This window comes from Globicephala melas, chromosome 21 (assembly GCF_963455315.2).
Source record: "Globicephala melas chromosome 21, mGloMel1.2, whole genome shotgun sequence".
Classification (NCBI taxonomy): Eukaryota; Metazoa; Chordata; class Mammalia; order Artiodactyla; family Delphinidae; genus Globicephala; species Globicephala melas.
Genome location: NC_083334.1, coordinates 30,694,560 through 30,721,354, shown reverse-complemented (window position 1 = coordinate 30,721,354; position 26,795 = coordinate 30,694,560). Strand labels below are relative to the sequence as shown.

General features: G+C 39.6%; 1 protein-coding gene across 1 annotated transcript in view; it reads left to right on the top strand.

Moving 5' to 3' along the window:
• The first annotated feature begins 9,737 nt into the window (after nt 1-9,737).
• The window catches only part of LOC115838659 (A disintegrin and metallopeptidase domain 3-like), a 98,254-nt gene continuing 81,196 nt past the window's right edge, over nt 9,738-26,795 (top strand). Inside the window, exons 1-4 of the mRNA XM_060291509.1 lie at nt 9,738-10,003; nt 11,308-11,323; nt 13,073-13,272; nt 14,245-14,323. Coding sequence (XP_060147492.1) covers nt 9,738-10,003; nt 11,308-11,323; nt 13,073-13,272; nt 14,245-14,323 — 561 coding nt within the window. The remainder of the gene's footprint in view (nt 10,004-11,307; nt 11,324-13,072; nt 13,273-14,244; nt 14,324-26,795) is intronic.

Below are 26,795 nucleotides of genomic sequence, written 5' to 3'. Positions count from 1 at the left end.
CACTTTTAACAGGTATTTTTTGGTTAAACCTTAACAAAAGATGTCTTTCTGTATATTGACTATTTGAATCATTTTGTTAGTTGTCAGTTTCTTTCTGGTTTTGACTTCTTTTTTAATAAGAATTAGTAGCTTTGGATAGGACAGTTTGTTTTCAAGAAGGAAGAAGTGTTGATGTAAACACACACAGGGATGGGAGAGGAATCCATTGATTAGAACCTCAGTGGCAAGATCGGAGAGGAATGTCCTCAAATGCCAGCTGAAGAACTGTACTAGACACTGGGGCAGGTTTTATAGAGTGGTCTACTTCTGACTGGCTCACTCTGTGGTACCAAAAAACACCAGCGATTATGTATTTATAAAAGCTATCACACCCCCAAAATGAATATCTGGAGACGCTGAAATGTTTAGGAGAGTATAACGTACACTGGGAAGATGCTACCAAAAGAAAACATGAGGATCCATGATGATAGCAGGAAAAAGACAGTATTTGGTACACACACGTGTGCGCATGCATACACACACACACCCCATTATGAGATAAGCATCGTTACATAATAATAATAAAATATTCAGTTCCTAGGTAACATATAAAAATTCTAAATTTGTATGAATTTAATAAAATGTCCTCAGCATATATAAAATGAAAACTGATAGCACGACAGGGAAACATTTTCAAATCCATTTCCATAGAGAGATCTTAAAATGTTTTTCTCAATTTTATGATTGACCATAAAATTCTTCATAAAGAGAAAGAATATTTGAACAACAAAAAGAAACATTTTATTGATGGATAAAGTGAACCCAATGAAGTTTGTGTATTGTTTTCCCCTTTCTGTTCTATGTTAAGACTTGCTAGAGTCTAGGGATATCACACGTGAGGCTTTTAGTAAATGATAAAACCTCTGGTGCAGCAAGACAAAGAGAATTCAGGCAAATGTCAGGAATCCAGGAAGCATCCGCAATGAGCTAGCTCTCCGCGAACCCAACCTCTGTGCTCCCGGAACACGCTGAGTCTCTGGCTTGAAATCACAAGATTTATGGGAGGAAGTTTGGCTTTGGGAGAGCTCCTTGCAAAGCTTTCAGTGACTTTTTAAGTAGTTAGAGAAACTAGTTAGGGAAACACAACGGAAGCTAACCTTGGCCAGGGGAGTTTTGAACCCTACACAGTGCATTATAAATCTTACTGCCCTCTTCAGGCGAGAGTCAGAAACACCCAGACTTGTCGGTATCCCCAGAAATAGATAAGAGCTTTTCTAATCAAGCTGCACTTAATGCTCTATCTCCGTTGTAAATAATGCTTCTCAAGACTAGTTCTCATACTTTTCAAGAACATATAGTGTCATTCAACAGAATTGACCACAGCAAGGAAAATAAATAAATAAACGCAAATATGGATAGTACAGAACTCATCATCTGGCAACAATACAATTAGGTTAAAACTTAACAGAATGACCGAAAAATGTATTTGGACATTTAAAAGTATACTTCTACGTGATTCACGGGTTGAAGGAGAAATCATAAATCACAATGGATATTAAATAATAAACAATGAACAAGAATGAAGAAATTACAAAGAAAAATTTGAATTCCGCTCTGAAGATGGTATAGGAGCATAATTTATAACCACAAATAATTAAAAAAGTGACAAAAAATGGTCAGCAATTTAAAATTAGAAAAATAATTATAACCTTAAAATTCTTAAAGATGCTGCTTAAATTAAGAAGTAGAATTAATGAAAGACAAAAGTAAGCTGAAGTAGCCTGGATTCACAATGTCAAAAGTTGATTTCTGAGAAGAATATAAAACAGAACTTTTGGTGAGATAGACTAAGGAAAACGAAAAGGAGAAGGAAAAGATGTACTGTTAGAAATAAGACATACACAAATGTGGATTGGCCAATTGGATGTGAATTGCTAATATCATTCTTTAGGAATTGCCTTTTAACTTTCTTAATGGTGTCTTTAGGTGAACATCAGATTTTAGTTTAATTTTAGTTTCCTCTTAAAAGGGGACTTGCTTTGTATTGTTTAATTTTCCATTTATTTGCCCTAGAAATTGCAAAGTAGGAAAAGATAATAAAATTCAGGTTCCTTCAAAGGTTACTCAGCATTTCTAAATGTAACCATTTGAAGTTAAAAATTTGATTATGATAGTTAAATGCTAATGACTTATGCTCTTACTTTTGAAATAGATTTAGACTCCTAGATTTTATGTAAGTTTGATTATGATTAATTCTGTCACACATTCCAAGATTGAAGAAAGATAACTGTAACTATAATTATATATATATATAATTTTGATACACTCATGATACAATACATGCTTATATGAAAGAGTACATATATTTTTAAAAATTAGGGCTTCTGACTTTTAAGGATTTGAAGTATCTAATAATTACATTCTCTCTGACTACTTTGCTGTAGGTCACCTATGCCATCAAAATTGACAGGAAAACATACACTCTCCACCTTGAAAAACAGTAAGTGGCCATGCTTCTTTTCATACAGTTGTTTTTAGTTTCTTACATTTTTACAATGACTACCTTAAATTGAGCCTAAATTTAGAGCCTAAATATGCAAGAGCATAAATGTTATATTTATTTAATATGTTAAGTCTTCTTGGTGATTCATGTCAGACTAGAATTTCGAGTCTTTATCTTTAGATTTTTAAATCTAATATTCAAACCCAACTGTAATTTAATGATATAAGTATTAAAGTATATCAGACACATGAAAATCATTTTATGTAACTCCTTAAAGTATAATTACAATTGCAGCTATCAAGGGAATAAATTTATCTGTCCATGATTAATTTTGTTTCATGTCATTTTACATAATTATATGATTTTTAAGCATTTTATTTGATATTACACTCTAGTTTTGTCTCATTTTGCTATAGGATATATTTTTAATCTCTTCAGTTTTCTACTTCCACTCTGTGAGGAAACCAGTATCAATATCCTGTGTGTATCATTCTATGATTTTCTATTTTAAATTTCATCTTTACCTGAAATAAAACATATAGAAACCTACCAGAAAAGGGGTTTTTTGGTTTTGTTTTGTTTTCTTGCACAAATGGAAATAGTGTTCTGCGAGTGTCAGGTCTTATCTAATAATGGCACTTATTTTCTTGCTCTATGTATAAATTTTTACTCATTTTTAATGGATGAGATCCCATAGTATGTAATATTGATGGGTAATGAAGTTATTTCCAGGGAGATTTTGTTTCATAGTCTTGATATTAATAAGTGGGCTTCTGGATCAAGCAGGATGAGTTCTGATAATAGTAGTAATAGTAATAATAATAAATAATAATAATGAAAGCAACTGACATTTATTGAGCATGTACCATATTCCAGGCGTATTTCTAAGCAATTTGCAGGTAGTAACTGATTAATTTTCACAACCACCTCTAAGGTAGGCCTTCTTTATTACTCACATTTTATAGCATGTAAAGATTTTGAGAGATATTGCCAGTTACTTTCTAAAACCCGTAGCAGTTTAGATTTACAAAAGCATGCGTGATGTACTAAAATGTTGTATCTCATCTTAATGTCAGGTTGTATTTCCCTAAATGATTTCTCTAAATAGTTATTGGCTAGTTCATTTTCCTGTATGGGGTTTGCCTATTCACGTAGTTTTCTCATTATTATTTCTTATCATTTTAATATACTTTATTTTTTAGAGCAGTTTTAGGTTCCCAACAAAAGTGAGTGGAAGGCGCAGAGATTTCCCGTATATCCTTACACCCCACACGTGCATAGCTTCCTCCGTTATCAACATTCCCCACCAGAGTGATGTATTTGCTGTAACTGATGATCCTGCATTGACACATCATTCATTATCACCCAAGGTCCGTAGTTTATATTAGCATGCTATTTTTTATATTGTTTTTTTCTATGAATGAATAAAAATAAAAAAGGAAAATTCTGAGATTAGTATAAACAATTAAGTTCTTACCATGAATGATGCACATATAAGCATTTTTCCTACATATTAAAAAAAAGGGTACATGGCCATAATAATGAAATCTACTATTCCCATACCCAGACCTCTTCAATCGTCTCACCCCCCAGTGCCGATTACCATTATGATATTGACACATATTCTTCTGCCATATTTTTAGGGTCTTTCATCCATATGTCTAAAGAGCAATAAAAATCATGTTTTGATGCGTCCTTCAAATAGACATGAATGGCACAAGAGTGTATATTCCATTATACAATTTGTTATGGTGGATCAGAAGGGTAGGTAAGGGTGGACCTTAACATGGTGAATCACAGAAGTGACCCCAATTCTTTACCTTTCCCTGTATTTTCACTCTTTGCCATATAACTTTGAGGTTCTCTCATCAAGAGGTGGAGTGTATACAACTCAACAACTACCTCACACTCATTCTTCATGGGTGTGAAGAGCCCAAGGTTAGAAGGGCTCTGTGCTTGGATTCATGCTCTTCTGATGCTATCCTGAGATTCTTAAAACTTTTGAATGAGAGGCCCCGCATTTTCATTTTACTTTGGGGGCCTGGCAAATTACTAGCCCAGTTTGGGGCTATGTCACTTACTTTGGCCAGAGAGATGTTGGCTGCCTTGATTCCAACACAGGCTTGAAAAAGCTGTCACGCTTTTCTGCTTTCCATCTTGTTTGTCTGTCATCCCCATGAGAATATGCTCGGGCTTAGCTTGCTGGACGATTAAAGACATGTGGATCTATTTATCCCTACAGCAGCCAACATTCAGCTGAATCCTGTACCACTGAGCAAGCCTGGCCACAATTAGCAGAGCTGCCATGGCTACCCACACATGACCCACAAGTGTGAGCAATAGGTACTTATTGTAAGGTCGGGTCTTAACAAACGGCACCGTGAAACAGAGGAAAGCTTCAGGTGAGCTTTATTAGGGAGCGCTCCCGGGCGAGGTTCACTGGTCCGAGAGAAAGGGGCCAGAGAAGTCGCACCCGGGCGAGGGTTGGGCAAGATTTTATAGGGGAAGAAGGGAAAGGGGTGTGGTGAATCTGGGAGGGCGCAGGGTATTCCTTATTTGGTGGTCTTTTCGGGTATCCTGGGGGACCGTTAGTCCCGCCCCTCAAAAGGCGGGAAGCCTGGGCTGGGTTCAAAGTCCCCAGGTCAGTTCCTGGAACTGGGTGGTCCGGAATGTCTCCAGGGCAGTTTCTGGAACTGGGTGGTCCGGAGAATTTCGGTCTGATGCAACCTGTGAATCTGATTGTGTTCCCCTGCCTCGGGCTAGTTGGCCTTACATCCCGACATCTTTGGTGTAATGGGGCGGCGTTCTGATCTCTGGCTACTTCATGCTGAGTGGGGGCGTCGAAAGGGGAGTCGGGAGACCAGAGGTCCGAGGCTTAGGGGAGACCAGTGAGGGGTTCTGTAGGAAGCAAGGTGTAAGGACCGAGGAGCATTTGGTTTGTGGCCACCCGAGAGACTTCCTCCATGCGCCTGCGAAGGAACCTAAGAAAACAGGGAGCAAACGTGAGCAAGATACAGATGAGAATTAAGGGGCCTAAGATTGGTGTTAGCCAGGTATAGAGGGTGGATCGCCACCAATCAGGAATTGGGGAGGCGGAATGTTGGTGTTTGCGTTGGAGTTCTTCTCTTAAGCCATGGAGGGCTTTTACGTTGTCTTCGAATCCTGTTTCATTGATGTAATAGCAGCATTCCTCCTGTAGGAAGAGGCAGGTACCTCCTTTGTTGGCCGTCAGGAGATCCAGGGCTCGTCTATTTTGGAGGGCAACTTGGGCTACTGAGGTGATCTGGCGCTGGAGGGAGGTGATGGAGGCGGCAGAAGCCTCGATGGCTAGCTGGAGTTTCTGTTCTAGGTCACGGGATGTTGAGACACTGTGTGTTAGGGCTCCTTCCCCGATGCCCGCAGCAACGAGAGAGGAGGCTAGGGAAATGCCTGCGACCATAGGGAGAAAGATGGCCCTTTGGCCCTTAGAGAGGTCGAGGACTCCCGGGAGTGCTATCAGTTAAGCCCTTTGAGAGGTTGTCCCTTCTGGGAGGCTGTTAGCCTTGATAATAGTTGAGATAGTTACCACCGCATGGGCTGCCCGTCGGCGTCCGTCAGGACCGAGTATTGAGCTACCGTCCACAAAGAGAGTGCGGTCCGGATTTGAAAGAGGGGTGTCAACGAGTCCCTCTCTTGGTGGTTTGAAGGGTTCTATGACATGAGGGCAGGAATGGGATGGAAAACCCCCGGTGCCAGAGATAGGCAGGAGGGAAGCCGGGTTCAGGCGAGGGGTGAGATCAAGAGAAACAGCTGGGTTTTCAATGAATATTAGGTGGAACTCCTGGATGCGGGAGGGGCCCAGGAGGGAGAGAGACTTGTGGCCTAGGAGGTCGACCAGCCGGTGGGAGGAAAGCACACTTAGTGGGTGGGCCAGAGTCAGTTTGAGTGTTTGTTTGGTCAGTTCGGCTGCCCTGCTAGAGCCCGAAGGCATGGTTGCCATCCCCACGTGGTTGGGTCTAGCTGTTTGGAGAGGTAAGCCACGGGGCGGTAGGAAGGCCCTACAGGCTGGGCAAGGAGTCCAGTGGCTATTCCGGCCCGTTCATCCACAAAAATGTGAAAAGGTCGGTTTGGGTTGGGCAGAGAAAGGGGAGGAGAAGGTATCAGAGCGTTACGGAGGGTGAGAAAGGCCTGCTGAACGGCGGAAGGAGAGGAGAGGTGTCCTTGAGGGGTTTCTTTAGCGGCTAGATATAAGGGTTTAGTGAGGAGAGCAAAGTTAGGGATCCAGTGTCGGAAAAATCCTATAATGCCCAAAAAGGAGAGAATTTGTTCCGCTGTTTCCAGAGGCTGGAATTCACGGATAATCCGGGTGCGATCGGCTGTTAGACCTTTTGTGGTAGGGGTAAGGTGGAGCCCCAGGTAGGTTACAGAAGATACAGATAACTGAGCCTTGGCTGGGGAGACCCAATAACCGCGAGGGCCAAGGTAATTGAGGAGATCTGCGGTATGTTGTCTTGAGGGACTGAGAGATGGGCTACAAAGGAGGAGGTCATCTACATATTGAAGGAGTGTGCTGGGGGTAAGGGAGCAGGAAGTGAGGTCCCGTGCCAGCGCCTGACCAAAGAGGTGAGGACTGTCGCGGAAGCCCTGGGGAAGAACTGTCCAGGTGAGCTGACTGGAAGTATGAGTATCCGGACCCGTCCAGGTAAAGGCGAAGAGGAAATAGGAGTCGGGATGTAGGGGGATAGTGAAAAAGGCATCTTTGAGATCCAGAACCGTAAAGTGGGTTGTGGATGGGGGGATATGGGAGAGCAAGGTGTATGGGTTTGGCACTACTGGGTGGAGAGGAATTATGGCCTCATTGATTAGTCGGAGGTCCTGGACCAGGCGATAATCCCCAGAGGCCTTGCGGACAGGCAGGATGGGGGTGTTGCAGGGAGAGTCAGTGGGGATAAGGAGTCCCTGGTTTAGGAGTCTGGTGATAATAGGTTGTAGGCCCCTAAGGTGAGTCTCAGAGATGGGAAATTGGGGCCTTGATGGAAATTTGGAGGGGTCCTTTAGGCGGATGAGGACGGGGGAATGGTGTGTTGCTATTATGGGCTTAGAAGTATCCCAGACTTGGGGATTGATTGGGTTCGGTGTGATTGGAAGAGGGGGATAGGAGGGGGAGGGTTCTAGAGACAGGCCGAGAAGAGGAAGCAGGAGTTGGGAGGAGGGGACCTTAGGGTCAAGTCTAACCAGCTGGAGGGAGGCCCCTAAGTGGAAAAGGACATCTCGGCCTAGCAAGGGAACTGGGCAGGATGGTATGACTAAGAAGGAATGAGTAAAAGGGAGTCCTTCGATATGACATGGGAGTGGACCGGTCTGGAGTGGGAAGGATGGTTTGCCATCAATACCCATGACCGAGATCTGGGAAGGAGAAACTGGCCCGGAATAAGTAGGCAGGACCGAATAGGTAGCCCCCGTGTCCACCAGAAACGAGATGGACTTACCCGCTACCTGTAGCGTTACCCTGGGCTCGGCGAGGGTGATGGGGGTCTTCGAGTCCAGGCGCCGTCAGTCGTCAGCCAATCCCAGCAGTTCGAGTGGTAATGCCGTTGGGTCGGCCTCCCCCCCCCACCCCCCCCCCCCCCCACGTGGAGACGCTGAGAGAGGGCCAGTCGTAGGGCAGTCACTCTTCCAGTGGCCAGTTGGCCCACAGCTGGGACAGGGCTTAGAAGGAGGTTGGGGATTGGGACATTGGCGAGCCCAGTGGCCTTCTTTTCCGCATTCAAAGCAGGCCCTCTGCGGGGTTGCCTTTTGCGGACCCCGTGGATGCTGTGATCCATGGGAGATGGCCGGCCTTAGGGCGGCTACAAGAGCTTGGGTTTGGAGGGCCACCTTCTGGTGCATCCGAGCCTGTCGGCTGGATTCTGCCAAATCCTCACGACCATTATAGACTTTAAAGGCCATTCTTACCAGATCTCGAATAGGGGTTTGAGGGCCGTCTTCTGCCCGTTTTAATTTCTTTCGGATGTCCGGGGCTGATTGGGTGATAAAATGGGTGGTTAGGACCGCTGCGCCTGCCGGGGTGTCGGGATCCAGCCGGGTGTAGAGGCGATTGAGAAAGATAGCTGGATTTTCGTTAGGTTCTTGGGTTATATCTCTTAGTTTTTCAAAATGGACTACCTTATGAGCGGCAGCCTGCATGCCAGCCAGGAGGCATTGGATCGTGAGGTCGCGTGTACGGCGGCCATCTTGGCCATCCTGATAAGTCCAGACTGGATCGGTGCCAGGTACGGCAGTCGCTCCGACAGGCATGGAGTTGTCGGTAAGGTGAACCTGATCTGCATGGTTTCGGGCAGCAGTTTGAATTCTTTCCCTTTCGTCAGGGGTTAAGGTAGAGGACAGAACCACGAAGATATCGTGCCAGGTTAGATCGTAAGCTTGAGATAAATAGCGAAATTCTTTGATGTAGCAGGAAGAGTCGGCAGAAAAGGAGCCTAATCACTTTTCTATTTGAGAGAGATCTTGGAGAGAAAAAGGGACATGGACTCTGACCAGTCCTTCCGCTCCTGCTACCTCCCTCAGAGGGCAGAGGAGATTTGGATCTTGGGAGTCTTGAGAGCGTGTAAGCAAGGGGCGTGGGAGGAGAAACCGTTGAGGGAGGCGGGGGAGCGGTTGGAGGGGCCGGAGCGGGTTCGGGAGGAGGAGGGACCGCTTCAGGGTAGGGTGGAGGTTGGAGAGGAGTTCTGAAGGGCGGAATGGTAAGAGATTCGGGAGGGTCGGTTAGTGGGGAGGAATCCAAGGGGACTGAGGTTTTGGATGGAGGAGATGTTTGTTTGGCAAGGAGGATTTGAGAGGTAGAACAATTGACGCAAAGGGAGGGGCGGGAGCGCAAATACCAGAAGACCTGAACATAGGGGACCTCGGACCATTTGCCCGTCCTGCGGCAGTAATTATCTAGATCACGGAGGATGTGAAAATCGAAAGTCCCTTCAGGAGGCCATTTGGATTGATTGTCTAGAGGATATTGTGGCCAGGCCACAGTGGAATAGAAAATAAGCCGTTGGCAACGGAGATCTTGGGAGAAGCCGAGGGCTGTAAAATTGGCTAGGAGACACCCCAGGGGCATCTTAGGATCTGGTTTCGATTGCGAGGTTCCCATGACCCCCAGTCTGTCCCTGAGTGAATGGAGAGGGAGAGAGGCTTCCCTGGTCTCAGTCTCCAATTCACGGCAGGTCGGAGGGCGGTCAGGTGATTGGGACGTCTCCACAGTTGCCCAAGGCCCGGAGAGAGGATGGAGGAATCCCTGACGCGGCCGCGATTAAGGACAGGGAGTCCGGTGGGCAGGGATTCTGAGGGTCGGAGGGAACTAGGGAGGGGGACTTACCCCGTTTTCTGCCGGATCGGGTGGATGAGTAGAGGTTCCCTGGTTGTCTCCTGGGGGAGGGGAGGAGCAGCCCGCGCCGTAACCCGCGGGGCTTGGTACCCCTCCCGGGTTTCGGCACCAAATGTAAGGTCGGATCTTAACAAAGGGCACCGTGAAACAGAGGAAAGCTTCAAGTGAGCTTTATTAGGGAGCGCTCCCGGGCGAGGTTCACTGGTCCGAGAGAAAGGGGCCAGAGAAGTCGCACCCGGGCGAGGGTTGGGCAAGATTTTATAGGGGAAGAAGGGAAAGGGGTGTGGTGAATCTGGGAGGGCGCAGGGTATTCCTTATTTGGTGGTCTTTTCGGGTATCCTGGGGGACCGTTAGTCCCGCCCCTCAAAAGGCGGGAAGCCTGGGCTGGGTTCAAAGTCCCCAGGTCAGTTCCTGGAACTGGGTGGTCCGGAGAATTTCGGTCTGATGCAACCTGTGAATCTGATTGTGATCCCCTGCCTCGGGCCAGCTGGCCTTACACTTATTAGTGTTCGTTGTGCAACATTTTGCATAATATTATTTGTTGAGATTCATTCATAATGATGTGTGCAAAACGGGTTTGTTTTTTAAAATGCATATGTAGCCATAAAATGAATATATCCCATTAATTATTCATCCTCACATATTTACAGCAAGAACAGCTCTATCATGGACATCCTTGACCATGACTTCCTGGGCCCCAGTGAAATTGATGGATTATAAATAAGAAATTTCTCAAGTGCTATATAATGCCAGTTTTTTTCTTCAAAAGCCTTATAACCAATTTTTACTCATGCTAATAGCTTAAAAGTGTTTCTGTTCTCCACATTCTCGACAAAATGAATATCTTCACACACTTATTTTTGTTAATTAGTGGATGACAAATGTTGTTTTATTGTTGTTTTAATATGCACTTCACTGGTTATTAATAACACTTAGTGTCTTTTCCAGTGTTTACTGACCGTTCTCATTGACTTGCTTTTCCTGAGATTTTGGGGTTTTTTTGTTTTTGTTTTTGTTTTTTTTGCCGGGAGCGGGGCAGTCGTTATTTTTTATTCATTCGTTTTGAGTTATTTATTTTCAATCTGTGGCTTTATCTTTCTGTTTTTCTGGTTTTTGTTCCATGATCTATCGTGGGAAGTTTTGTTTTCTGTAGATATTAACACTTTATCTCCTCTATATGTTGCAATTATGCCACCTACACTATTGATTGTCTTCTTCCTTTGTTTTTGGGATTTATTGCTATAAAAATGAAATTTTCATATAATCATTATATTCATATTTTCTATCCTAGGTTCTCAGATTCCTCTCTTGTGTCTGTTAGAAGTGGTAGCATCACATTCGTATAGTATTTCTTAAAATTCTTTTTCCACTTAAGATGTAAATTCACAGCTTTCAGTTTCTTTAACAGCAGTATTGCATTTTCCAACTTTCTTCAAAGCTTCTTTTTACTTTTTTTTTTTTATTGCAGCTTTATGCTGACTCAGGTATCGTTTAGTTAGAATAACTTCAGATTATTTTCTTCAGATGGAATCTGCAGGTGGCATGCTTCCCGAATCGGTGCATGTCTGCAGATGTCTTTCTTGTTCTCATAACTGAATGACATTTGGCAATGTGTTGAATTTGTGAGTCATATTTCTTTTCTATAAATTTTTGCAATTTGATATAGTCTGTGTGAAGTGAGTTTTCCAGCAGTTTCTGTGTGTGGGTGAGTGTGAGTGTGTGTGTGTGTGTGTATTACATTAATACTCCCTAATATAGCCCAAGTCCCTAAATTTTTCATTTTAATTTTCAGTCCCTACGCATTCTTTTTTCTTCTATGGGAAATCATTGCTTTCATCCTGGGTCTTACTTGTCTGTGTTCCATATCATAGTTTTTTCTACAACTATGATCAAATCTTTATTTTTGACATGCATTTTACCAGCATTTGTTTTCTGTTGGCTAGACCTATAATTCTGTTCACAGTAAGCAAATTCTCTTCGATACATTTATTGAGTTATTTAATATTAACTGTCATGTGTTTTAGTTTCAGAGTATACTTTTTTCTCTTAGAATGATCTCTTGGAATGCTTATTCATTTCTCTTGAAATTAAGATTATTTTGTTCATCAATGCTACTTCATTTGGAACTAACTTTTAAGCTTTGCATGCTTTTTATTGTTCATTTTCCTTTCATTGGACATTGTTTTTCTTTCAGTGCTCATTTGTATTTTTGTTATGTCACTGATTAAGGCAGACTATTTTGTTGTTTCATACAGAAGCCAAAAGTATGCCTTTGAAAAAGGGCCCAGAATGAATAAACTCACAAACAAAATTTTTATCCTTTTAATAATGCTTGTCAAATATCTGTTAAGGTTTTCAATCTCTAATTTCTTTTTCCTGGGAAGTACTTCTGGATTCCCACTTCCACCACCTCCATTTAAATGCTTACAGTTATTAAAAGGTGGCTCTGCCCTTGTTTCAGAATTCACGTTCTAGATGCTTGCACCTAAACCAACCCAGCCCATGCAGTTTTTCCTTGAATATATGTGGAATATAAACTGACAGATACCAGTTTTTCTCCGGGAACCTCTCTGGTTTTGTTATTTGAATTGAAGAAAAGGAAAAGTTTTCAAGAAGGAGAGGAAATAGATTGTTACAGGATATTGAATATAGTTCCCTGTGCTATACAGCAGGTCCTTGTTGTTTATCTGTTTTGCATACAGTATTGTGTATCTGTTTAGTCCAAACTCCTAATTTATCCCTCCCCTCCTTTCCCCTTTGGTAACCATAAGTTTGTTTTCTATGTCTGTGAGTCTATTTCTGTTTTATAAAGGAGATCATTTGTATCGTTTTTTTTAGATTCTACATATAAGTGATATCATAGGATATTTGTCTGTCCAACTTACTTTTCTTAGTATGATAAAAGAATCTGAAAAAGAATATATATATGTACGTGTGTGTGCATATATATATATATGTATATATATATGACTGAATCACTTTTCTGTACACCTGAAACTAACACAACATTGCAAATCAACTATACTTCACTAAAAATTTTTAAAAAAGAATGAGAGGACATGAAGGAGATAAGAAAAGTAGTGGTGAAAAAAGAGTAGTGGTGAAAAAAGTACTCTGTTAATGCTCTAGTTTCTCTTCCATTCTGGCCTTCAGACCTTCTTGATGTTTGGAATCCATGAGAAATCCCAGTGTCACTGTTATGGACTAGGGTCCTTGGACTTCTTAATCAATAGAAATTGATAACTGGCCAGAGAAGGGATTCAGGCAAGGCTTTGTTGAGGCTCGTGCTGCAGCAGGAGGGAGCGAAAACAAGTGACAGTTCCCTGGCTCACTCTCCGAGGAAGGTGGGCTGGATCCTTAAATGGGGTGAGGCAGGGGCCGATTGGTGGTCTGCCCACTCGCCTGGTGGTGCTGTGTGCAGGGATCATGCGCAGTAAGTACCCTGCTTTTGCCCCTGGCGCCTCTGGAGTGGCAGTCGGTTTGTGGCCTTTGTGTGTCTTATTGTTCATAATTACCCAGACTGCACATGCAGGCAGTTAGTTTTAGTCCCTTGGAGTCCCTCTGTCTTCTGTTGCTCGAGGAGACGTGTGTCCAGGCCAAGCGCTCCAGTAAAGGGTCCCGGGTCCCAGCCTGTCTCATCCCTACAGTAAATAACGATGTTAGATTGTTCCATGATAATCACCATCCTCCTTGTAAGAAGATTTTAGTTCCATACCCTATTTATGTCACGTTTTTCTATAGAAATAACATGAAATTTGAGCAAAAGACTAGAATCCTGCTTCTAAACAAAGGCTTTAAGATCTATCATGTGCTTCTACAATTTTTCTCCTTCTGTTACAAGAAAAGCATGTTCCGTGGAGGGACCATGCCGTTTCCTAGGTTCCAGAATGAAGGCAATGTGGAGTTGAACCTGCAGTAACCTTGTGAAGAACATTCATTGTAATTTTAACTACCTGGGAATTTGGAGGGTGCTTTGTAGCACAGCATAACTTCACAGAAACAAGCTAATGAAATAAGCATGTATTTTTTTGTTTGTTTTTTTATCAATCCATGGCTACTTATTAGCAAATTTTAACTAAGAGATTTACGCCATGAGATGTATTGATGGTTGAATCTATAAAAGAAAACTTTGTTGAGGGAATCTGGAAGTCCTGGATTTTACTAGACAGCAATCTGTGTCATTCCAGTGCCCACACTGGTATCCGGTCATCCTGGTTCTTGCTTTCTCTTATATACATAATGCGCTATCAGAAAGAAAGCTAGATAACGGAGAGATGAGCCCATTTAATTTTTGCGTATTTGAGCTTATAAAATGAAATGTAAGTTTGTTTAATTTCATGACTCTGGAAGTTACTTTTACTAATGCTATTATTACAACGAAGTATTATTATTTTGGTTGAATTAGGTCATTTTTAGACTCTCATTTCCTGGTATATTCATACAACAAGTCAGGGATATTGTATCCAGATTCTTCATTTGTAAAGGTAAGTTTTACTTTATGTTGTGTAGATTTTTATTGTTATGTGGTGAACGTGCCATTGGTGGGAAGAAGAAGAATGCTTTATACTCGGCTGAATTACTGGGCAAACAGATTGATCACAAACCCAAACGTAATGTGGCAGTTGCTCTGAAAGCATATAGAATAGAATGACTACCTTTAAAATTTGGAACTCAGGAATCACTTACCTGAAAAGGTCATTTACACTCTCTGGAAGTAGGAGTAGGAGTTTGAGAGGGGAAAAAAAGTGGGGAAAGGAACTAAGAAGCCACTGAACACAGGGAGAAGTTTTGATGGAGGTACCATAGGACCTGAGCAGTGTAGGGAACAGTGGAAACCACTTTACAGAAAGAGCACAGGAAAGTGAAGTTGCAAAAGCAGTTTGGGTACAGAATCTGAATAGGTTTACATGAAAAACACAGGAATTTGAATTCTTTCCCAAAATACAGGTAAGAGTCAAGAAATGCTTAAACGTATGTGAGAAAGTTGGCTTTAGTCTAAGATACGTATTTTGCCAGAATAGATGATGGGGAAGAGGCAAATGCTAGTGATTGGTCAGATTCTGTTGCTGTGTTGCAATTGAGAGAGAAGGAAGTTTAAAATATGGTAACTCATACAACATTTGTCTTTCTCACCATCTACAAGTAGAAAGCAGGACAAAATCCATGAGACACTTGTTTTCAGACATTTGACAATTAAAAAAAAAAAAAAATCAGGAAATCTCTCTCTGACAGAAGGAAAACATGGAAGGCGAATCTCACACTGAACTTGGCCCTCTGACTGGAAATAACGTCTTAACTATAGCACAAGGGTGGAAGCAAACAGGACTCTTTAAGAATTTGGATTTTAAGAGTTCGGGCTGCTGAAGCAGCTGGAACTTGCAGGACCCAGGACCAGAGAAAAAAGGGACTCTGTGTTGATGTACATTTTTTCAGAGAAGGGGAGTTGTCCTTTGTTCCCTGACGGAGGATTAGACAGCATGTGTGGTGGGTAAGACTCTACTGAAGGCTCGAGAGTGAAATGGAGATAATACTAACCGACAGAACAGTGTTGGGAGATGTTGGATTTTCAGCGCAGGCAGTGTAAAGTGACCTTGCTAAAACCCCAGACGTTCAGCTGAGACAGAAAGGCTGAGTGTCTGAAGGAAGGATCAAGCTCTAGAGTAAGAGACACTCTTGGTCACCCCCATTCCCCACCTCAAAGCCTAAAACACAGCGCAGAGACGATTGTGGATGGTTACCATTAAATTAATTGACTTCTGACACAAACAGTGATGATCTGTAAAGGGTTAAGCCATAGCCGAGGAAGGAAAGAACGCGATAAGTTCAGAAATCAATGAGAGAGAAAAAGGAGAAAGAATGGAATCATTAAAGCTCTGAATTTAGTTGTTTCAAAGGACTAATAAAATTAATAACCCCCAGTATGACTTATCTAGGTCAGAAACAAATTCCACCAATATTAGGGGTGAAAGGAGATATTGCTAGTCATACAGAAGGTAAAATGATATCTTGGAGAATTATGACAGCTTTATGCCAATAAATTTGATGATTTAGATGAAATGGACAGCTTCCTTGAAAAGTACAACTTATCAAGATTGAGAGAAGTAATAGAAAATCTCAATCCCTTCAAATCTATTTTTAAAAGTTGAATTCCTCAACAGCTACTTTCCACAAAGAAACACCAGGTTTAGTTATTCTCATACTTCACCAACTGAGAGTTTGGCTCTTCCGATTTTAAGCGATTGAAAAGAATGCTTCTGTGAACGTTCATGTACAATTGTGTAGGTGTGCAGTTTTATTTCTTTGGGATACATACCTAGGAATATCATTGCCAGATCATATGGTGAGTGTATATTCACTTTTGACAGAAATTACCAATCTTTTCTCCAGAGTGGCTGTACCATTTTAACTTTCTGCTGACAGTGAATGAGAGAGAAAAGAGTATCTGCATTCTTGCCATTTTGTTTGCTATTTAAATTTTACAATTTTATTTTAGCCATTGTGATAGATGTGTACTTTATCTCATGTAATTTTGACTGGCATTTCTCTGATGACTAGTGAAGTTGATTATAGTTTCATGAGCTTGTTTGTCACTTTTTGTGAAATATCTGTTAATGTCTTTTGCCCATTTTCTCGTTGGACTTTTCTCGTTGGTTGGTTTTTCACTACTGACCTTTGAGGAGTTTATATATTCTAATTATAGGTCCTTTACCAGATATGCGGTTTGCAGATGTTTGCTCCCAGTCTGTAATTTGTCTTTTCATCCTCATCATAAGGTCTCTGACCGAGCAGAATTTCTCCATTTTGATGAGAGCTAATTTATCAACTTTTCCTTTATGAATGGTAATTTGGCTCTCAAACCTAAGAAATCTATGTTGCCCTAGAGTTCCTGAAGATTCTGTGTGTTTTTATTTTCTAAAAGTGTTATAGTTTTATTTACATTTAATGGTGTGTTCACCTGAGGTGATTTTGTATGAAGTGTGAGATTTGGATCAAGGTTCACTCACTTGACCAGGGATGTGGAATTGTTCCAACACTATTTCTAGAAAGGGTTGTTCTGCATTGAGTTGCTTTTGCACCTTTGTCAAAAAGTCGGGGGCAGGGTCATATTGATGCGGATATATTCCTGGGTTCTTTATTCTGTGCAGATCTTCCATGTGACTCTCCTTCTGCCAGTATCCTGCTGTCTTCAGTTTGCCTGCATATTCAGCATTTATGTTGACTAGAGTGATTCCTCCCGCTTTATTCTTGTTCAAGATTTTTACACTATTCTAGATATTTTTCTTTTTCATATAAATTTTAGACTAAACTATCCTCTGTGTGCAAACAACCTTGCTAGCATCGTGATAGACACTGTTAAACCTACAGATGAATTTGGGGAGAATAGGCATCTTTATTCTGTTGATTCTTCCAACCGTGAATACAGTAAGAATCTCCATTTGTTTGGTCTTTTTTTAAATGTCGTTCATTAGCATTTTGTAATTTTAGCATGCAGATCCTGTAGATATGTTTTTAGGTTTATACCAAAGTATTTCATTGTCTTTGGAGCAATTGTAAATGGTACTCTATTTTAGTTTCCGTTTACATATGTTTGTTGTTATCTAGAAATACAACTCTCGTTTTTGTCAATCCTATATCCTTACAACCTCGATGAAGTCACATATTAATTCTATGAGGGTTTGTTATTTTTTTTTTCTGATAGATTCCTTGAGAATTTTTCCATAGTCAGGTCTTTTACAAATATGGCCTTCTGTTTTCTCCTTTTTCCATCTGTATACTTTTTATCTCTTTGCTTTACCTTACTGTGCTTGTTACAACTACCGGTACTCTGTCAGATAACCAAACTGATGGCAGACATCCTCACAATTTTCTCAATTGTAAGGATAAAGTATTCAGTCATTCACCATAAGGATAACATTAGTTGTAAGGGGTTTTTTTATATACTCTTTATAAAGTTGTGGAAATTCACTATTTTTAGATTGCTAAGAATTTGTTTGTTTTTCTGCCCCATGAGGGGAGGTGTGTATTTAATTGTATCGGTTGCCTTTTCTACATCCGCTGATATGATCATATGATTTTTCTTTTTTAGTCTGTTGATATAGTGGATTTCACTGACTGATTTTCAAATATTGAAACAATACCTAAAAAATACCTATCAAACCTAAAAACCCCACAGCTTTGTCCTGGTGTATGATTCTTTTATTCATGCCTGGCTTTGATGCGCTAATAATTTCTTGAGGATTTTTTTGGTCAAAGTTCCTGAGAAATATTGATCTATGATTTTTCTATTTTTGTACTGACTTTGTCTAATTTTTGGAGTAGTAATACTGGCCTCATTAAATACACTGAGAAAGATTACCTCTTCTTTTGTTTTTCTGGAAGATATTGTATAAAATACTTGTTAATGCTTAAAATGTGTGGTAAAATTCTCCAGTGAAATCACTGGACCTGGGGATTTTGTGTGTGTGTTTGAGTGTGTATGTGGGAGGTTTTAAATTGCCAATTCAATTATTTAATGGTTATAGAAATATTTTGTTTATCTGTTTCCTATGTATGGCTTTGGTGGTGTGTGTTTAAGTAATTGGTCTATTTCATCTCAGTGGCATTTTGGCATGTATTTTCTTGCAGTCCTCATACCCTTTTAATGGCTACAGCAGCTGTAGTGATATGCTGGTTCACTTCCGACACTGATGAGGTATGTCGTCCCTTCTTTGTCAGTCTTGCTAGAGATTTTTCAGTTTATTGCACATATCAAAGAACCAGCTTTTTCTTGCTTTGATTTTCTTTACTGTTTTCTTATTTTCAACTTTGTAGTGTTTTGCTCTTATTCTTTTCTCCCTTATACCTTGCTTTGTGTTTATTTTGCTCTTCTTTTTCTAATTTGTTGAGGAAAAAACTTATATTTATCAATACGTGACCATTCCTTTTTCTACTGTAAGCATTTTAGTACTAAAATTTCCCTCTCGACACTGCTTAGTTGTATCTCACAACAATATGGTGAGTTTTCATGTTCATTACAGATATATGTATTTTTAAATTTTCCTTTAAGGCTTCCTGTTTGTTTTTTTAAAGTCTGTTAGTTACTTTACAAGTGTTTGGAGGTTTTGGTTTGTTTATTTTTTCTGTTGTCTGTCTGTTGAATTTTAGTTTGATTTTGCTTTGGTCAGAGCGTATACCTTGTACAATTTCAATTTGTTTTTAATTTGTGAATGTTTGCGTCATGAGCCAGTATATTATGCTTGTAGGTGAATGTCCTTGGATACTTAAAAAAAAAATGTGTATTCTGTTGTTCTTGGGCGGACTGGTCCATAAATGTCATGCAGATCAGGTTGATTGATGCTGCGGTTCAGTTCTGTATTTTGCTGATTTTTGGTCTAGTACTAGCAATAACCGATTGGAGCGTGTTGAATTCCTCCTTTACTGTTGTGGTTTTTGTCTTTCTCTTTCAGCTGTACCAGGGTTTGCTTCACATATTTTGAAGTTCTGTTGTTTGATGCCTATACATTTAGGGTTGCTCTGCTTCTTGATAAGTGGATACTTTTATGATCACGTAGTGACTCTCTTTCTCCCTTGTAGATTTCTTTGCAATTAAGTTCACTTTCTCTGATATGATTTTTATCAATATTTGCATGACATATTTTCCATTCTTTTTATTTCAGTCTACCTAAAAATTTATGCCTGTAACTGAACCACTTTGCTGTACACCTGAAACTGACACCACCTTGTAAATCAACTATACCCCAATATAAAATAAAAATTAAGTAAAAAAATAAAATCATTGGAAGTGGAAAAAAATTTATGTTTGAAGTGAGTTTCTTGTAGAGACTATTGAGTTGGGTCATAAGGTGTGCCTTTGTTTGTTTGATTTTTTTGTTTCCTCCATCTGCCTTGGGACTCAGTATTTTATTTGGTGTTTTTAGACTATTTACATTTAAAGTAGTGATTGATATGTTAGGGCTTTTGTCTGCTATATTTTTTTCCCTTTATTTTTTTTTTTCTGTGCTACTCATTTCTTTTTTCTTGTTTTCTTCTTCTGGATTACTTGAACATTTTAAAGATTACATCATGATTTATTTATAGTGTCAATAGATTTTTCCCTGTTATACTTTTCTTAGGTTTGCTTGAGGTATTACAATAAACATATAGAACCTAGCCTACTGTTGTGGACTTTTTACTTCTTCAAGTGAAACCCTGAAACCCTACTTCCATTTAGGATCCTTTATCCTCTGTACTTTATAAATATAATTGCTCAAATATTCCTCTCCATACATTAAGCATAACATGATACTGTGTGATTGTTGTTTCAACTACCAAATATGATTTCAGAAACTCATGAAGGAAAGGATAGTTCATTATATTCACCCGTATTTTAAACCATTCTATTTGTCCCAGTTCCTTAAGACTACCCAAGCCTTTTTGTGATGTATTACCTTTGTTTCCTGGAGTTTCTTTTTGCCATTACCTTAGGGTATGTGTGCTGTAGACTAAATCTGTTAGTTTTCCTCTGTCGGAGAAAGTTTCTCTTTTTCCTTCATCCTTAAAGGATAAATTTACCAGATATAGAATTCATGTTTGACAGTAATGTTCTTGTCAACATGTGAGAATTGCTCTTGTATTTCCTTTGAGACTTCATGACTTTCAGATGAGAAATGTACTGTCATTCAAACTGGTGTTCTTCTACAGGTTATATGACATTACTGTCTGGTTTCTTTGAAGATATTTTTATAGTTTTCAGTTTAGTCATGATCTTTCTTGTTGCAAGTGACTTTGGACCCATTCTATTTTCGGTTTGATCAGTTTCCAGAATCTAAATGTTTATGTCCTTCATCAATTTTGCGAAGATTTCTGTTGACTTTTTTCTGAATTTATGTGTATATATATATATATATATATATATATAATTTTTTAAATTTAAGGTGGTAAAAATATTTAATATGAGTTCTACTCTCTTAACAAATTTTAAGCATAAATTACATCACTGTTGACATCAGTATGTTTTACAGAAGGTCCTGGAGCTTATTATTCATCTTGCTTAACTGAAACTTTATGCCCATTAAATAGTACCTCCTCATTTCCCCCTGGCCAAGCCCCTGGCAAACACCATTCCACTTTTGGGTGGTATGCATTTGACGTTTAAATACTTCATAGAAATGGAGTCATGCGGTGTTTGTCTTTCTGTGATGGGTCTGTTTCACTTACCATAATGTCCACAAGGTGAATCATGTTGTCACGTATTGCATAACTTACTTCTTTTTTAAGGCTATCTAGCATTCCACAGAATACATATACACCACATGTTCTTATCCACTCTTCTGTGGATGTGGCCACTTAGGGTTTATTCACATCTTGGCTATTGTGGATAGTGCTGCAGTAAGCATAGCAGTGCCAATATCTCCTGCAGCTCCTGTGTCAGTTCTTTGGGGTAACTGCCCAGAAGTGACATTGCTGGATCACAGGGAGTTCTGTTTTTCATTTTTACTATATTCTATAGCAGCCGTTTCATATGCTCTACCCAGTGACAGAGTACAACAGTTCCAGCTTCCCACACCCTCAACAGCACTCTTTGTCCTTTGTTCACATGATAATAGCCATCCTAACAGTCGTGAGGTGATATCTCACAAAAATAACATTTTGGTGTTACTTTGCATTTTTCTGGTAACTAGTGATCTCCCTGTTGGCCACTTGGATGTCTTCTTTGTTTGTGTCTTATCTAATTTCTTTCATCAATACGTTGTAGTTTTCAGAGTACAAGGTTCCCACCTCCTTGGTTAAATTTGTTCGTAGGTATTTTGTGTGTGTGTGATCTTGTAAATGGATTTGTTTTCTTAATTTCCCTTTCCTTACAAATAGTTCTCTGTAAGTAGAGAAATGCGACTCATTATTGAATGTCGATTATATATTCTGTAATATTATGGAGCTTGTCGTTAGATCTAAAACTTCGAGGGTTTTTGTGGAGTCTTTAGGTTTTGCTATCTATGAGATCATGTCATCTGCAAACAAAGACATTTTTACTTCTTTCTTTCCAATTTGGATGCCTTTTTATTTTTTTCTCTCTCCTTGACTACTTGCTCTAGGTATAACTTCCCATCCTAGATTGAACAGAATTGGTGAGGTGGGCGTCCTTGCCTTGTTCCTGATCTTAGAGGAATAGTTTTCAGGGTTCACTGTTGAATATGTTGTTAGCTGTGGGCTTCTCATATATGGCCTTTATTAGGTTGTGCTGATTTCATTCTATTCCTAGTTTGCTGAGAGTTTTTCTTTTGATAGATGCTGAAATTTGTCAAATTCTTTCTCTGCATATATTGAGATGATCGTGTGATTTTGACTCTTTGTCCTTTTAATGTGTTTTATCACATTAATTTTTGAATGTTGAACCATTCTTGCATTGCAAGAATAATTTAGCTTGGTCATGGTGTATGACCATTTTAAGGTGCTAGATTACACTAGATATGGTTTACAACTAGTTTGTTGAGCACTTTTCCATCTATATTCATGAGGGATGTTAGCTCGTACTGTTCTTTCCGTGTGGCTTTTGTATCAGAGTAATGCTGGCTGCATAAAATGACTTTGAAAGTGTTCCCCCGTCTTTTACTTTTTGGAAGCATTTGAGAAGGCTTGTGTTAGTTCTTACTTAAATGTTCTATAGAATTCCCCAGGGAAGCCATTTGGTATCGGGCTTCTCCCTATTAGGAGGTTTGTGATTACCGATTCAGTCTCCATACTAGTTATACGTCGGTTCGGATTTTCTATTTTTTCATGTGTCACTGTTCTTAGGTTTCATGTCACTAAGAATTTATCCATCCTCTATGGTATCTGGTTGTTGGCATATAATGTTCATATTATTTTCTTTTGAACCTTCTTATTTTTGTGGCATGAGCTTTCATTTTTCCGATTTTATTTTTGAAACTTCTCTTTTTTTCTTAATCTAGGTAGAGGTTTGTCAATTTTATTTATCATTTCAAAAGCCCAACTCTTAGTTTTTTGATATTTTCTATTGTTTTTCCCCTTATTATCATTTTATTCCTGGTCTATTCTTTGTTATGTTCTTTTTGCTACTTTGAGCTTTCTTTGTTCTTCTGTTAGTTCTTTGAGATGTGAAGTTAGTTTATTAATTTGAGGTCTTTTTGATGTATTTTGTTTGTAGCTATACATTTACCTCTTTCCTCTGCTTTCACTGGATGCGATAAATTTTGGTATGTTGTGTTTTCTGTTTCATTTGTCTCAAGCTATTTTAAATTTCCTTTTTGATTCTTTTCTGTGATTCATTGTTGATCAAAAGTATGTTGTTAATTTCCACATAGCTGTGGATTTTTTACTTATCCTTCTGCTATTCCTTTCTAGTTTCATTCCAAAACGTGTTCAGAAAGGACACCTTGTATGATTTAAATCTTCTTAAATTTGTTAAGAGTTGCTTTGTGACCAAACATATAATCTATTGTGGGGAAAGCTTGTGTCCACTTGAGAAGAATGTATATTCTGCTGCTTTTGAGGGGAATGTTCTGTATGTAGCTGCTGGGTAGATTTTGGCTATAATGTTATTTAAGTCCTCTTTTTTATTTCTTACTCATCTCCTGTCTGCTTCCTCTACCCATTACTGAAAGTGTGGTATTGAAGTCCCCTTCTCTTATTGTATTGCTGTCTGTATCTCTCCTCAGATTCTGTCAGTGTTTGCTGTGGGTATATTTAGATTCTCTAATGCTGAGGGTGTATATATTTATAATGGTTATCTTTCCCTGGTGGACTAGCCCTTTAATCATTATAAAATGTCCATCTTTGACTCCTGTGACTGTCTTGACTTTATGTCTATTCTGTCTGATGTAAGTATAGCTAGACCTGTGCCCGACACACAGTAGGCCAAACTATACCGAAATGTCGGAGTTTGGAGCAGAGAAAGGTTTATTGCAGGGCCGTGTAAGGAGACGGGTGGCTCCTGCCCTAAAAAGCCTGAATTTCCCAAAGGCTGTCAGCAAAGCACTTTTAAAGGCAAGCTGAGGGAGGGGTGTAGTTAGTTGCTGCAGACTTCCTGGTGTTGGATTCAATGATCTTGCAGCGTCCATGTATGTCAGGTCACGATGTTCCTGTAAACCTCCAACAAGACAAATGTTATTCTCTGTTCAGGTCAGGTCACAGTCAGGCTGTCCTGTACATTTCAAGCCATAGGCAACATTCTTTTACAAAAGGTGCAGAGCCAGCATGACTAAGCCCAGGCAAAAGAACACAAAGGTTAAAGTAAAAGGAACAGATCTAATATGGAGTCAGACGTGTTCTTCCCAATTAAAACACCTGCTCTCTTTCTGTTGCCATTTGTTTGGAATATTTTCCATCCCTTGAACTTCAGCCGCTATATTTCCTTCAATTTAAAGTGAAATTCCTGCAGACAGTATAGAGTTGAAACCTGCCCCCCCCACCCCGCTTTCAGCCACTTGACATCTTTTGTTTGTGGAGTCTAAACATTTACATTTGAAGTGATTATTGATAGGGAAGTTATTTACTAATGCCTTTTTGTTACTTGTTTGATTGATTGATTGATTGTAGTTCTTTTGTCTGTCTTTTCCTCTCGCTGTCTTTTCTTGTGTTTCATTGATTTTTTTTTTTGGTTCCATGTGTATTGATTTCTTTGTCTTTTTCTGTTATGTAACCTTTACTGATATTTTCATTTTGGTTACCATGGGGCTTACATGAAATATCATACAGCTATAACAGTGTACTTTAAGCTGGTAAAAACCTCAATAGCATATAAAAAGTCAATTTTACTAATCCCCCTCATTACATTTTATGTTATCGGTATCACAGTTTACATTATTGCATATTGTGTAACTTTTAACATGATTTTAGTTACAGTTATTTTTATATACTATTGTCTCTTAACTTTTATTTTAGAATTAAAAGTGATTTGATCACTACCGATACAGTAATATAGTATTTGAAATTTCCTATACATTTACCTTTCCCAATGACTTTCATTCTTTTCTTTTGCTCTCATGTTGCTCTTTAGCACCCTTTCATTTCAAAGTGATGAATTCTCATTTGTATTTCTTGTAATGCAGATATAGTGGTGAGAAATACTTCAGCTTTTGTCTGGAAAAGTCTTTATCTCTCCATTTCTTAAGATTTTTTTTTTTGGGGGGGGAGCAGTTTTAGGTTGCCAGCAAAATTAAGACAATGGTATAGAGTTTTCCAAATATCCTCTGGGGCCACCTACGCATAGCTCCTGTGTTTAATAAACTCCCCCAAGCACAGTGGTAGATTTGTTACAATTGAGGAACCTATGTGGGCACACTACAATCACCCAAAGTGCATGGTTCACATTTCAGTTCACTTTTGGTTTTGTATATTCTGTGGGACGGCACGAACGTATAATGACATGTATCCATCGCTGTAGTATCATAGAGAGTATTTTAAGTGCCCTAAAAATCCTCTGTGTTCAGCCTATTCATCGTTCATTGCCACTGTAACCCTGGGCAACGTTTAACTTTCTCCATAGTTTTGCCTTTTCCAAATTGTTATGTCGTTGGAATCATACAATATGCAGCCGTTCAGGTTGGTTTCTTTCACTTAGTAATATGCATTCAATGTTCCTCCAAGTATTGGCGTGGCTTAATAGCTAATTTCTTTTTCCCACTGAATAATAATCCATGGTTTGGATGCACTACAGTTTATGAATCCTTTCACCTACTTAAAGACATCTTGGTTGATTCCAATTTTTGACAGTGTTGAAAAAGTTGCTATAAAATGTACATTTGCAGGGTTTTTGTGTGGGTTTCAGTTTTCAGCTCCTTTGGGTAGATACCAAGGAGTGTGATTGCTGGCTGGATTGGATTGTAAGAGTATGTTTAGTTTTGTGAAATATCCCCAGGTTGTCTCGACTGGCTATCTCTACCATTTCGCATTCCCACCAGTAATGAATGAGTGTTCTGTTTCTCCACAAACATGCCAGCATCTGTTGCCAGTGCTCTAGATTTTGACCAAACCTATCTCATTGATGCTTCCATTCTTAAAATTTTTAATATTTCTTTTTTATTTTTCAGCTTTATTAGGTGACATTTACAGATAAGTTTTTATATATCTAAAATACAACATGATTAATTCACATTTTTATTCTCTGTAAAATGGTCACTGCAATCAGGTTATTAATACATACATCACCTCATATGGTGACCTTTATTGTGGTAAGAACACTTAAGGTTGTTAAGGGAATATTCAAGTGTATAACACAGTATGTAACTATGTTAACTATAGTCGCCATGCTGTATATTAGATTGCCAGAGCTTTTTCATCTTGTAAGTGAAGGCTTGTACCCTTTGAGGGCATCTCCTTGTCTCCCCTATCCAGCCCCTGGTAACCATCATCCTCCTCTGTTTCAAGGAATTTACCTTTTTGTTGTAAGATTCCACAAGTAAGTGAGATCATGAAGTGTTTCTATTTCTCTGTCTGGCTATTTTCACTTAGTATAATGTTCTCCAGACTAATCCTTCTCACACATGGGTGAATAATATTCATTCATATGTGTGATGTATATCATATGTCATTGGTTGTCTCACATATAGGATACATATCTTACATTTTCTTTATCCACTCATTTACTCTTGGACACTTAGATTGTTTCTATATCTAGGGTATCGTAACTGCTGTAAATATGCCTTTAGTAATGTGGTGGTGAGTGAGGTGTAGGGTGAGAGAAAGTGTTTTATAGTCCTGTGATTAAGTCTCAGTTTTTTAGTGAGCCTATGCATCAGGGCTATGAACAAAAGTGTTTCTTGGTGGTTTGTTTTTGTTTTTTCCGCAAGTGCGACAGAATGGCTAGAGTGGGCTGGATTTGGGTATTTCCTTTCCTGAGGTCAGTTAGGCTCTGATAATACCCCAGCCAGTTCATCTCTATCTAGGTAGTTTCCCCTGAAGGCAGGCCCTGTGAAGAAGAACAGAGTGCACTGATGTATTTCAGATTGAGTCCTTTCCCGC